Source organism: Amphiprion ocellaris, chromosome 8, assembly GCF_022539595.1.
Source record: "Amphiprion ocellaris isolate individual 3 ecotype Okinawa chromosome 8, ASM2253959v1, whole genome shotgun sequence".
NCBI classification, from domain to species: domain Eukaryota; kingdom Metazoa; phylum Chordata; class Actinopteri; family Pomacentridae; genus Amphiprion; species Amphiprion ocellaris.
The window spans coordinates 20617429-20628976 of NC_072773.1; the positions used below are offsets into that span (position 1 = coordinate 20617429).

General features: G+C 40.0%; 2 protein-coding genes across 3 annotated transcripts; one reads left to right on the forward strand and one right to left on the reverse strand.

Moving 5' to 3' along the window:
* Positions 1-1289: 1289 nt before the first annotated feature.
* Positions 1290-9165, reverse strand: bin2a (bridging integrator 2a). 2 transcript variants are annotated; one of them, XM_023290554.3, is made up of 13 exons: positions 8994-9165; positions 5697-5804; positions 5510-5590; positions 4930-4984; positions 4748-4842; positions 4491-4586; positions 3745-3852; positions 3578-3663; positions 3419-3494; positions 3261-3343; positions 2350-2953; positions 2181-2247; positions 1290-2076 (listed from the first exon to the last, which is right to left on the reverse strand). In XM_023290554.3, exons 2-12 carry the CDS (start codon positions 5778-5780, stop codon positions 2194-2196), a joined length of 1422 nt encoding a protein of 473 aa, XP_023146322.1. In that variant the 5' UTR covers positions 5781-5804; positions 8994-9165; the 3' UTR covers positions 1290-2076; positions 2181-2193. The 2 variants fall into 2 exon arrangements, with proteins under 2 accessions (XP_023146322.1, XP_023146402.1); XM_023290634.3 differs by having other exon boundaries at positions 8944-9165.
* On the forward strand, positions 7814-10580 carry si:ch211-210c8.6 (uncharacterized). The gene is made up of 5 exons (XM_023290762.3): positions 7814-8022; positions 9188-9293; positions 9526-9632; positions 9862-10034; positions 10121-10580. The coding sequence occupies exons 1-5, from the start codon at positions 7866-7868 to the stop codon at positions 10397-10399; spliced, it is 822 nt and encodes a 273-aa protein (XP_023146530.2). The 5' UTR covers positions 7814-7865; the 3' UTR covers positions 10400-10580.
* Positions 10581-11548: the final 968 nt, after the last annotated feature.

Below are 11548 nucleotides of genomic sequence, written 5' to 3' on the forward strand. Positions count from 1 at the left end.
GACACAGAAAATATAACAGCAGCCTAACTGCTGACTAATCCAAAAAAATTAGGTGGAGCATGAGAGGAGCTGAGGCGGGCCATGCAAATGTCTCTGGGCCATGTACTGTAATTGCCTTTCACTCATAACTTTAAGCCTTAATGCAATTTAAACAAATGAAGGTATATATTAAAAAAAAAACATTCCCTGTACAGTTGTGATTAACAGGGAAATGAACTCTAGAGAACAAACAGTTTTGTGTACCAGGTTGGAAACATGTTTATTTCTTCTGTAAAGGTGGGCATTTTACCATTGGGGTCTATGGAGACTGACTCACTGGTCATTTGATTTACACCCACTACCTCGCACTCGCTGCAGCTCGAGCACACCAGCTCATCTAGGACTCTGTAAAACTATGGAAAGTTGTAATATTGGGGTAATTCAGGCATCCATGCTTGAAATGAAAACCAATTCTGAAGAAGAGTAATGATACAGAAATCCTGCTGGCCAACAGAATCTTCCAGCACATAAAACATCATACGGACATTACAAATTCAGAATGCTCAGATTGTATTGTACTTTAACTGCATGTTAATGAGGTACTACAGCAATTCATTGCTGCATTTTCTGAAATATGGACTTGGTTTTCCTGCATAGAGGAATTATTGTAGAAATCTGCGTTTATTAAACGGTCTGAAATAACAGAACAATACACAGATCTCTGTCAAGTAAAGTAACACAGACCCATTGCCTTTTCTGTGTGAGCACCTATCATGCTTACTGCTGTGAATAGTCACCCCCCAAGGGCTCAATCTGAGTCAGGAAAAACCTGTAAGAAGGAATCAGGGGTGACTGTTTTTTACATAAGGTTTGCCAAAATCTGTGAGGCAGAAGCCACAAGTCCAATAAATGTGAGAGACGCTCGGGTTACTTAACCACAACAAATTTCAAGAAGATCCTGCTTCGTGGGTTTTTTTTTCTGGTAATAAAAGAAGCATGAACAAAAACACACTGTATTGTCTAATCACTGTGGTACTCACTAATCTCTGTTAGTCAGGCTTTTCCAAACTGATTCATCCAAACAAAATCAATCATTTCACTGGAGGAGTTCAATATTTAACTTTTAACTTTTTGGAATTTGGTCCAAATAAGTGCTTTTAAGTGAAGGCTGCTTGCAGGTACATGTCATATCTTGTAGCAAATGCAAACAGTTGAACAAGCATTGAAATCTGTGCAGAGTGAGAGGTCGCTGTTTTTTCCCATCATCTTAAACTTCCATTGGCAGAGAAGGAACCACAGCAACCGACACATTTTTTAAATTAACTGCATTTTATTATATATTTTGTTCATATTTCTTCAGAATTACTACATATCTCAGTGTTGGCTGAGTACATTCATCAAATAATTCAAATTAAGAGTCAGCTTGAACAATAAACATGTTTTTAAAATGTGTTGTTTCAGAATTACAAAAACTATCTTCAAAGTGCACGGCTAATTGACAGATTTGTGAGTACAAAGAGTCAAGCGTATGTACATTTAATTCAAGCCTAAAAAATAAATCCCTTCTGAATCCTTGCCATTAAATGCGGTTAATAGAATTACATTAAAACTCAAAAAAGACAAAAGAGAATGAAAGAAAATAATTAAAACTTCTATTTAGTTTCAGTCAGTTGCAACATACGAGTGGAGTAAAGTTCAGTTCCTTTCAAAACTGAGACCACAACACTGAACATCTGTATGCTGTAGTCAGTCTGCATGTGTTCCTCATGCATGTAAACCTATATAATGCATTTATCTTTGTTAAAATTAGACATATAAATCTAATTTTGAAATGTATTTGCTTTACAAAACTCTACTGTACTGCATGAGTTCATATTTGAAAGAATAATTCAAATCTAACTTGGCTATTATGAAAACATTTTACCCAAAGACACTATATAGTGGGTGCAATGTTGATTTCAATAAAAGATAAATAAGAAAACTAAGAGCAACAGTACATCAGTCATGACACACAGTTGGACACGTCAGTGTGGCTGCCTCCACATTTTTTTCCTCTTGTGCAGCTGTTGACTTCCATCTCTTCCGTGTTGTTCTGTTCTGGTATTTAAAGATTCATGAAAAGTCAAACACAGCAGCAACAGACAAAGAAAGAAGAGGAATAGTAATATGTGCCATCTTGTTTGCATGAAAAACACACTAACCTTTGATCAAACTTTAAACCACTGTGTTTTTTGAGTCCGTGGAAACCTCTTGTCCTGCAGGAGCGTCCTAGACAGGACACAAAGAGAGTTAGGAACACAAAACAGGGGGAAATACATAGAAAAGCCCTGCAGCACTGTGCCTCTAATGTGAGGCAACTAGATGACAAACCTTGTGTGCGTCTTTAGTGTCAGCGTTCAACCCTGAAACGCCACCATTCCCCAGTCCGTTTGGTTTAGGAGCATCAAGGGTTACTGGGCTGTCTTCCCTTTCCTCGATGTGCAGTGGGCCGCTGTCTGCTGCAGACAGCTGCAGGTCCAGGCTCTCTGAATCAAACGAGTTGTTCGGTTCAGAGCTGCTCACACTTGGTGGAGCTTTTTTACCGTCTTCCTTATTATCAGATTCTGCAGTAGGCTTTGGCTCCTCTTCCTTTAAGCTCTTCTCCTCTTCGACCTGACTGCTGTCTTCTCCTGTCTTTGACTCGTTCCCCGATGTTCCCACTGCTCCATCTTCTTGTGTTGCAGAGCTCTGGTTCTCACTGTGGCTTGATCTGGCCTCCAGCTCCCTGGACCCAGACATGGGATCCTCCAGAGACGGAGACGTTGAGGAGACTGTGAGGCTGCTATCTCTGGACAGGGTGCTGTGGCGAGGTTTTTCTGGGGACTTCAAACTAAACCGTTGTCCAGTGTTAGGGCTGTAGTTTCTGTGGAACTCGGAAAAACTGGTTTTCCAGGCTTTAGGAGACATCAGAGTCCGTCTCCTCAGAGAACCGTACCTGAAATATTTAGAATAGAGAGAAATCAACTCATTAAAAAAGCATTCTCTGCTCAATGCTGTTGGAAATTCAGTGACCAAGGCATTGTCATATCGGAAAACACATCGGAAAAGTACATCTCTGAAGACATAAAATGCTTCTTGGAGCTGCAATACTTTGAGAGAAGACTGAGACAAGACTGTGGAGGAAAGTTTACAGTGTTTTGTTATCTGCTGAGTTTAGTGAAGGTTCAGCTGTCAAAAGTAGATGTGAAAAACTATTCCTTTGAAGTGCCAGTTGACTTCAAACTTAAAAAAGAACAACTTACCGCTGGATTCCCTTCACAGCAAACACTCTGTCTGGATACTGAGCCTGCAGCTCCTTTACCACATTGTGTAGATCACGATTGAGCTGAAAGAGGACAAGAAAGGTCAAGAAACTGTTTTTTAACTATGAATGTCATGTGTAGGATAGGGCTGAACATACCGTGCTCATTTCCTTGTAGAAGATGTCTCGTAAATTTGACACAGCTGAGAAGACGGTCACATAGCATCCGATACGGCTGAAGGAGGAAAACATGGACACAGAATGTAAAACAATTTAACTCAGACAAATCATGCTGTGATAAAAATTATTCTACAAGACCTGTCAAAGAGAACGGGGAGCTCCTCTTTGAGCTCGTTGTTGATCCACTCGTAAACACTTTTGGCACTTTTCATCTCTTCATCTGCCTGCAGAGTGAAGAAAATAGTTCTTTATAATATATATATTTAAACATAGTAACAAAGAGCTATTTATCTTGCTTCAATTACCTTTTTAATCTTGATATCGTCCCTCTTCTTCGCAGTCTGCAGTGCCTCCAGGTGGTGGAGTGAGGAGTCATAATCGACCAGCTTTCTTCCCCTCTTGTTAATTTTTTCCTGAAGCAAAAGTTCCGTCAAGACACCATGATATGTGTCGTACATTTAAAACAACAGACGCTGAGGTCAAGTCTTTACAATATTATCTAATATACAACTTCACCTGACTCATTTAAATATTAATTTTAACATCCTACAATATGATCTATTATACAAATTCACCTGACTAATTTAAATATTAAGGTTAAAACCCCACAATATTATAAATGACACAAATGAATCTAACTTAAACATTAAAGTTAATACCAAAGAATATTATTTATTATTCCAATTTACATGACTAAATTTAAATATTAAAGTGGAGACCCTGTAATGTATTTTATTCTACAAATTTAAGTGAATAATTAAATATGAAGGTTCATACCCTACAGTATTAAATACTATACCAAATTGCCTGACTAGTTTAAATATTAAAGTTTATATCTTGATTTGTAGCTCTGTAGCTCTTAAAAAAAAACTCTGAAAAACTGTCTCTCCAGGCCACAGACAGAATATTTCTATATATTATCTGTGCATACATGTGTCTGTGTGTGAACTATAAATGTGTCTGTGTTGGGGGGTTTGTGTGTTTGCTCTCAGGCTCTTCTGTCTGTTCAGTCTGTGTGTTCTCTTTTGTTTGCTTGTCTCCTCCTGCTTACCCTGACATCTGGGAATTGGCCCACGTAGGACTCCATGGTGCGAACAGCCTGGTCTAATAGCTTCACCTCGTAGTCATTCCACAGGAGGTCCTCCCCCTTCATTAAAAGATGCAGCGTAAATATTGCATTAATTATTTAAAGAGAGGGGGAGAAATAAGGGGTTTTGGTCCCCTGATGATTCGTGAATGTTGCTGCTTTTACAACATATTTAAATGTGCAGTGGTGATGCTGTGGCAGCTTCTTTTTTGACCGCTGACCTCCACGATGGCTCCCAAATCTTCCTCTCCAGCCCAGTCGGTTTCATAAACGTCAAACAAAGACTGGGAAAGGCGCCTTGAAGCCTCACGCATGTCTGTAACAAGCAGAACCGACTAATTGAGACCTGCAGAGGGCACAAATTCACAGTTCTGCAGCCCCTGCAAGCAAAGAGCATTTTCACCTCTGACTGCACTGATGTAGTTCCTCAGGTCCTTGTATATTCGGTTTCCATCAGTCTGAAAATACACAAGAGATGTTTGATTCTCAGTCTTTATATTTATTACTTTTATGTTGTTTGATTGACTGCCTGGGGCTGCACAGTGGCTCAGTGGTTAGCACTGTTGCCTTGCAGATAGAAGATCCCCGGTTTGCGTCCCAGCCTGTGATCTTTCTTGCATGTTCTCCCTGTGCATGTGGGTTTCTCCAGCTTCCTCCCACAGTCCAAAAACATACTGATGGTAATCGGTGATTCTAAATTGTCTGTAGTTGTGAGTGTGCTTGTTTTGTCTGTATATGTAGCCCTGTAATAGAGAGGATCCCCCTGCCTTCACCCTAAGTCAGCTGGCATAGACTCCAGCCCCTCTAATGAGGATAAAGTGGTGTATAGATAATGGATGGATGGATTCACTGCCTATCGTCAATAAATCAACCCAGTAAACACACAACAGAACATGTTGAGGCAACAGCACAGAGTTCTCAACTGAAGTCAAATGTTTCACTGTCCAGACAAACATGCAAACTCTTTCATGAAGCATTATTACCTGCTGGTCATTAAATAATTGGAGACAATGTTCAAATTGGTCATCTCTTGTTTCCACGGTCTTTCCCAGTCTTTGCAGTACCTGCAGAAAAAGCACAGAAAAAGCTAAATTCCAAAGCAGCAGCAATTAAATGGAGATAAATTCTTTCTCTTGTTGTTCAGGAAACAAGCCGTCACTGACTGTGTACCTTTTCTTTGCTTCTGCTCAACTGTCTTTGCAATTTTTTAGCAAAGTCACCCGAGGAGCCTTTTGGACTTGTGTTTTCTGCCATCTTTGATCTTATCTGTGTTTATTCCTGAGATGAAACAGAGAAAAGAGAATTTCTGTATCACAGCACAGGCCTGCTGGGTGTAGCTGCACAGAATGCCAGGATCAAACACATTTTACCTGAGGGTAATATAGACATTTGGGTTATATTTAGTTATATTAGCACAGTTTAGACTATGGCAGCATCATTCCCTAAAAGACACTTTCATCTGGAAGGTCCAGTCACTGGTGAATCAGTTCTCCTGACAATAGCTACACCATGAATACAAAAGAAAGGGGAAGAGGGAATATGGTACATGTGTGAATCTAAAACCTAAAAAATTGAGGTACCATGTGTAAAAAAGAGACAAATGAGCCAGGCCACCATGACACATATGACTCCTCTAAAGGAGTTACAAACTTCAGTTAAATACCCATGCAATCACTAATTCTAAATTTGAAATTGACATTACTTTGGAGAAATCTGTTTTCACTTGGACATAAAAGAGAGTTTTTCTGTAAATTCTTGTCAAAAAAGGCAAATTATATTAACCGCGACTCAATGTTGAAAGGCAAGAAAAGGAGAAAGTTCCATGGAGGTGTGAATACTTTTTATAGGCACTGTATGCAGCGTATAATACCCAGACTGCAAATGCTGTACCTTATAGGTGACTTTGAAATATTTACATGTAATATTACTGCTGTATTTCTTATATAAAAATGCAATCTGAATTGACTGTATTCTTACCTTTTGGCTTGTGTCAGTGCTGCTGTAATGTGAGACTTTTGTGGAATTTACCCCACAGCATTTATTAAAATGGTTCAATCTTAAGATATCCAGTGAGATCGCAACAATGGGAAAAGTGAAGTATATCCAAATAACCTCTAAACTTTCACCTCAGTGAGCACAGTTCTGAGAGAAGCTGCTAATTTGCAAGGGCCTTTGGAACCCTCTCAGCACTGGTGGAAAACAATCATATCCATACATTATGTAAAAACATCAATAAGGTCTTATGAAACTATTTCATTACAAGTAAAAGTGCTGCAGTCAAAACTTCACTGAAGTAAAGTTTGGAATCATCAGGAATTTTATTTCAACTAATATAAATATAAGTGAAAGTGGTCATTATGTGGCAGGATAACTCCTTTCATACATAAATTATTACTTAATTTCCATTACTAGTTATTATTATCCTAAAATAAATGTCTAAGAAGAATATCACTGTTGCATTTGATGGATGTGGAGTTAAGTTTGACTCCCTTCCAGACTTCTAGAACAGTTGACTCCACTACAACTGATAAGATAGATAAGTTTATATTTACTTATATGCCCAGTTTCACTAGAAAAATAAGTTTACATGTGAACGTACTTTATTTCAGACACCTGTATGCTTTACTCAACAGAATTTCAGAGGGAAACGCTGCACTTTTGATTACTACATATTCCACACAAAAACATAATCTTATTAGAATACTGAAGCTATTAAAGCAAAACAAATGCCATTTCCCCATTCTAATTAAAAATGTAGAGAATAGCTGGATAAGTTCTTTGTTTTAAAGTGATTCAGAATGTTATATTTTATTAGTCTGCACAGTTGGTTGGTTTCTCCTCTTGATTCCAGCTGTGCTTTGAGTTTAGGTCTGTCTGCTGTAATAAAACTGGGCAAGGCCATGAATGCCTGCCTCTTGTGTCTCAGATCAATATGCTTTCCACAATTAGGCACACTGTTACAACTGATTATACTATGCAGTGTATAAAAAATGAAATCTTCAATTACTCTCCCAGGCTACAGCAGCAAAATGCCCATTAGAAATAGTAATCCAGCATCATAAGCACCATTTACTGCTTAAGCTGGTAGTTAAGCTTTAACTTAAGTAACAGGATCAATATTTATTCCACCACTGGCTAAAAGTAGAAACTGAAGTAAGGCGCAAATCCCGCAAAAGTAAGTAAATGAACTTTCCGCCTCTGCCTCTCAGTGCGCTTCTGATCCTCTCGTGACTACAACACCCAGAGTACCCCGCGGTAACCCACTTAACCCAGTAGTGTTGTGCAGCCGTGAACTTTAGCCCGTGTTTATATTTCTGTGGCTGCTGGAGGAGTGGCCCCATGATAGACCCGCACATTCTGGAGCTGCTCGCCGGGCTGACGGACATGATCATGGGCAGCGCTCTGGCCAAATGCGCCGCCACCGACCTGGGCATCCAGTGGGCCGGCTGGGCTCTGGCTGCGGCTCTCAAGACCGAGAAGTTCTATGATTTAGCAGGTAATGTGGAATAGAAACACATTCGAAGCAGTCATTTGTAGCCATGTGCTTCCTGCTTGTGCAGCTTTGGTTAGTGTTCTGCATAACTATTGTGCGTAAACACGTCTCGACTGAAAAGCGGATCACATTTACGCGATAAAACAGCCTGTATTTCGGTTATTTAATCGTGTAATTTATATGGAATAACAGTGGTTTTGCACCGCACGTAATTGTTGAGTTGTCATCATTACAAAACTTGCAAAACAGCTTTGTTGTGAAACAGCCCGAGAGCTCCTCCTTCAGATTAAAAGCACAGATCCAATCCGCGCCTGCGTCCTCAGGGACGCACAGGGAAATCTTGGAAACCTCTAATAGGAGCCAAAATTGGGGTTTATGGCCCCTAGTCTAGCATATCTAATCAAAATCTCCTTTGTTGCAGCCTGAGCTCACATTTTCAGTAGTTAAAACAAATTTATGCCAATTTTAAACACACTTATTAAAGTATCAGAAGGTTAATAGTGTTGTTTTAATAGCTACAGCATTGAAATGACAAGCGATAAAGTTATCTGCAACTATTTTGAATAATTAGCATCTTTTACATAATTTGTCTGGCCTAATCTCTCTGATCATCTTTCATTTCTGGACAAAACAAGCACAGGAATTGGGAATTTTTTCAATTTCTTACACCATTCGCTAACATCTTACACCTCCTATAATTAATCAGCTAATTTAGAGGATAAATGGCAGATTGATTGACAATGAGAGGTTTTGTAATATTTTACCCATTCAGACTGTGATTTTGAGTTAGTTAGTATATATCCGTGCAGCTCACAAAATGAATGCTAAGTACATGAACAATGAGGAAGTTACAGATTTACGAATGAATTCAGTCAGTCAGCAAAAAGGTGCATCTAGTCCTGAATACAGAACATTGCAGCTTACCTCTTGACACCAGTGATTAAGTACTTCTTTAAATTTTACAAATGAATCACCTTGACACTTCTCCTGTACTCGTCTTCTTGTTCGCCACTCCGCTCTGGACTCCTGTATATTTTTACCCTTGAACTTTGGAACCAATAGTCTGCAGTATCCTGAGTAAAAGATTTATTGGACACGCCTTAGTCTAGAGCCACCACCATGCCCACGTCCTAACCACTGAGTTTACAACTCTTGTTATCTTTTCCAGGTTCCGGCACATTTATACTCCTTGCACACCTGAGTCGTATGTGGGGAGGAGCCAGTCATACCCGGCAGAAGGTGCAGACCGGGCTGGTGACAGCATGGGGGCTCAGGTGAGGAAGGCAACAAGACCCCAAGAGTCAGACACACCTCTGCGGTTGAATAAAACTTAGCAGAAGCACCAAGAGAGTTGATCTTTTTTTTTTAGAATTTGTGTAATCGTAGTCATGGAGGGTTCTTGGTGAGGTCAGAGGAGGAGCTAATGAATGTGTTGAAGTCAGGGGATCCAGGTTAATGTATAATGCCTTGGTTAATGTGAATGGTTGTTAACTGTTCTTTCTGCAGGCTGGGGACATTCCTCTTCATGCGGATCTTGAAGGACGGTCATGATCGCAGGTTCAACAATGTCAGAGACAGCCCAGGGACTTTCTTTGTGTATTGGACTGTTCAAGGTACTTGGAAGCATCGTACACGCCTCCCTCTCGTTACCATAGTCCTTGACCCGCTCAACACCCAACTTAAAGCAGGGTCGCCCCATATAAATCACTGTCTAGTTGCCGGCTCCTTATATGCATTTATTCTAGGTCGGAGCTGCAGTTACTGTAAGTTAAGTGCATTTATTTCATGGCAGGATTAAGGCAAGGCTTGCTGGAAATGATTATTTTTTCCTGTTTCTCTCAGCCGTATGGGTATTTATGACCCTCCTGCCAACCCTCATGTTGAACAGTGAGAGGCGAGATGTGCCTCTGGGAACGAGGGACTACATTGGCTGGTCTGTTTGGGGCCTCGGCTTCGCTGCTGAGGCTATTGCTGACCAGCAGAAATGGCTTTTCAAGCGTGACCCAGAAAACGCTGTAAGTTAAGAGACCTCGTGTTGTGCAACCCTAAACTGCATTAATGCCTCTTTCACTGAATGCCCAATTTACTTGTGCTCCTCCAGGGGAGGTTCATCCAGAGTGGACTGTGGGCCTACAGCAGACATCCAAACTATTTTGGAGAGATCCTGCAGTGGTCGGGTCTCTGGCTTTCAGCCTCGTCTGTGATGGAGGGTCCACAGTACCTGAGTGTGGTGTCGCCACTGTTTGTCTGGTTCCTGCTGCGCTACGTCAGCGGTATCCCCATCCTGGAGAAGCAGGCCATGAAGAAGTGGGGATCTGAGCCAGCCTTTCAGGAATACATCAAGAACACTCCTCTTCTCTGGCCATGGCCTAAATTTTGATGTTACTTGTTTGTTATAATGTCTGAACATTAATTGTGTCAAAACTGAAGAAGCTACACTCATTCAAGCCACTGAGTGTTCTGAGCAGATCATATTGAAAAGGGTTGTAAGATACTTTTATTGTCACTTTGTAGTCATTCTAAAATAAATTGACTTTTTCACACCAAGTCATTACATGAAAGACTTCAGTGTCACATCTTGCTGTGGAGTCTCATGGTGAGAGCTAAATTATTGTCAGGACTGTAGAGGCATTTTTATTGTCAAATTACACAACAAATTGTTATATCAGTCATCCAGGATGTTCAGAGTCATGAGTGGAGTTGCTAATGGGAGGTTTTAAAGAGGAGTGAGGGAGGCTGTTGAAAAAACCATCACTAACAAGAGGAGGCTGTGTTCACCATTACTTACAATGCCCTCCTAATGTCCCGTACAAGGCAATTTTAAAACCCATCCATACCCTTATACTTCACTTGAGCAATTCAATTTAGTACATTGTTGTACTTCTACTCCACCACGTCACATGGGCAAATACTGTACTTTTTATCTCACTATATTTGTACAAGGCTGAACTCATGAAAAGCAGACTTCCTAGAGATGGGTGGTTCTCAGAGGACAGCAGTGTGACAAATATATATAGTGATCATTTGATGCAAGACTGTAGACTAAACTACTCAGTATTGTATAAAATACTTAACCTCAAACATCTATAGCAGTAAAATGCAGAAGTACATTTTGCTGATGATACTTAAACACTCATACTTAAGTTATTGAATGCAGGATGTTTACTTGAGTGTTTTATAATGTGTCATTAGTACTTCAACTTACTTATTAGGAATCTGAATACTTCCTCCACAACTAAATTATGAAAGCTCAAAATATCTAACCTGCAACTTACCTGAAAACCAAGTATGGATGCCTCACATCAGGTTCAATCCAGGAAAAATCAAAAATCAGAAAACTGTTCTGACACAAGGAATCGGGGCTGGACGACAGGCCTGGTTTCAAAATGTAGGTAAATTGAAATATTTCATTTGCTATAGCTCACAACCCACCACATTTCCCACATGGTGATATGGCCCCTCAAGTTTTACCCAAAATGCACTTTTAAAAAATGTTATACATGGATTTATCAGGAGAAAAAAGCCCAGG

Bases quoted from the DNA above. Each gene is read 5' to 3' on its own strand.
- bin2a (XM_023290554.3), bottom strand. From the start codon at position 5,780: ATGGCAGAAAACACAAGTCCAAAAGGCTCCTCGGGTGACTTTGCTAAA. The intron at 4,843-4,929 runs GTGAAAATGCTC...TGCTTGTTACAG, and splicing joins CTACATCAGTGCAGTCAGAG to ACATGCGTGAGGCTTCAAGG. The intron at 3,495-3,577 runs GTCTTGTAGAAT...TTCCTCCTTCAG, and splicing joins CTCCCCGTTCTCTTTGACAG to CCGTATCGGATGCTATGTGA.
- si:ch211-210c8.6 (XM_023290762.3), top strand. From the start codon at position 7,866: ATGATAGACCCGCACATTCTGGAGCTGCTCGCCGGGCTGACGGACATG. The intron at 8,023-9,187 runs GTAATGTGGAAT...TATCTTTTCCAG, and splicing joins GAAGTTCTATGATTTAGCAG to GTTCCGGCACATTTATACTC. The intron at 9,294-9,525 runs GTGAGGAAGGCA...TTCTTTCTGCAG, and splicing joins GTGACAGCATGGGGGCTCAG to GCTGGGGACATTCCTCTTCA.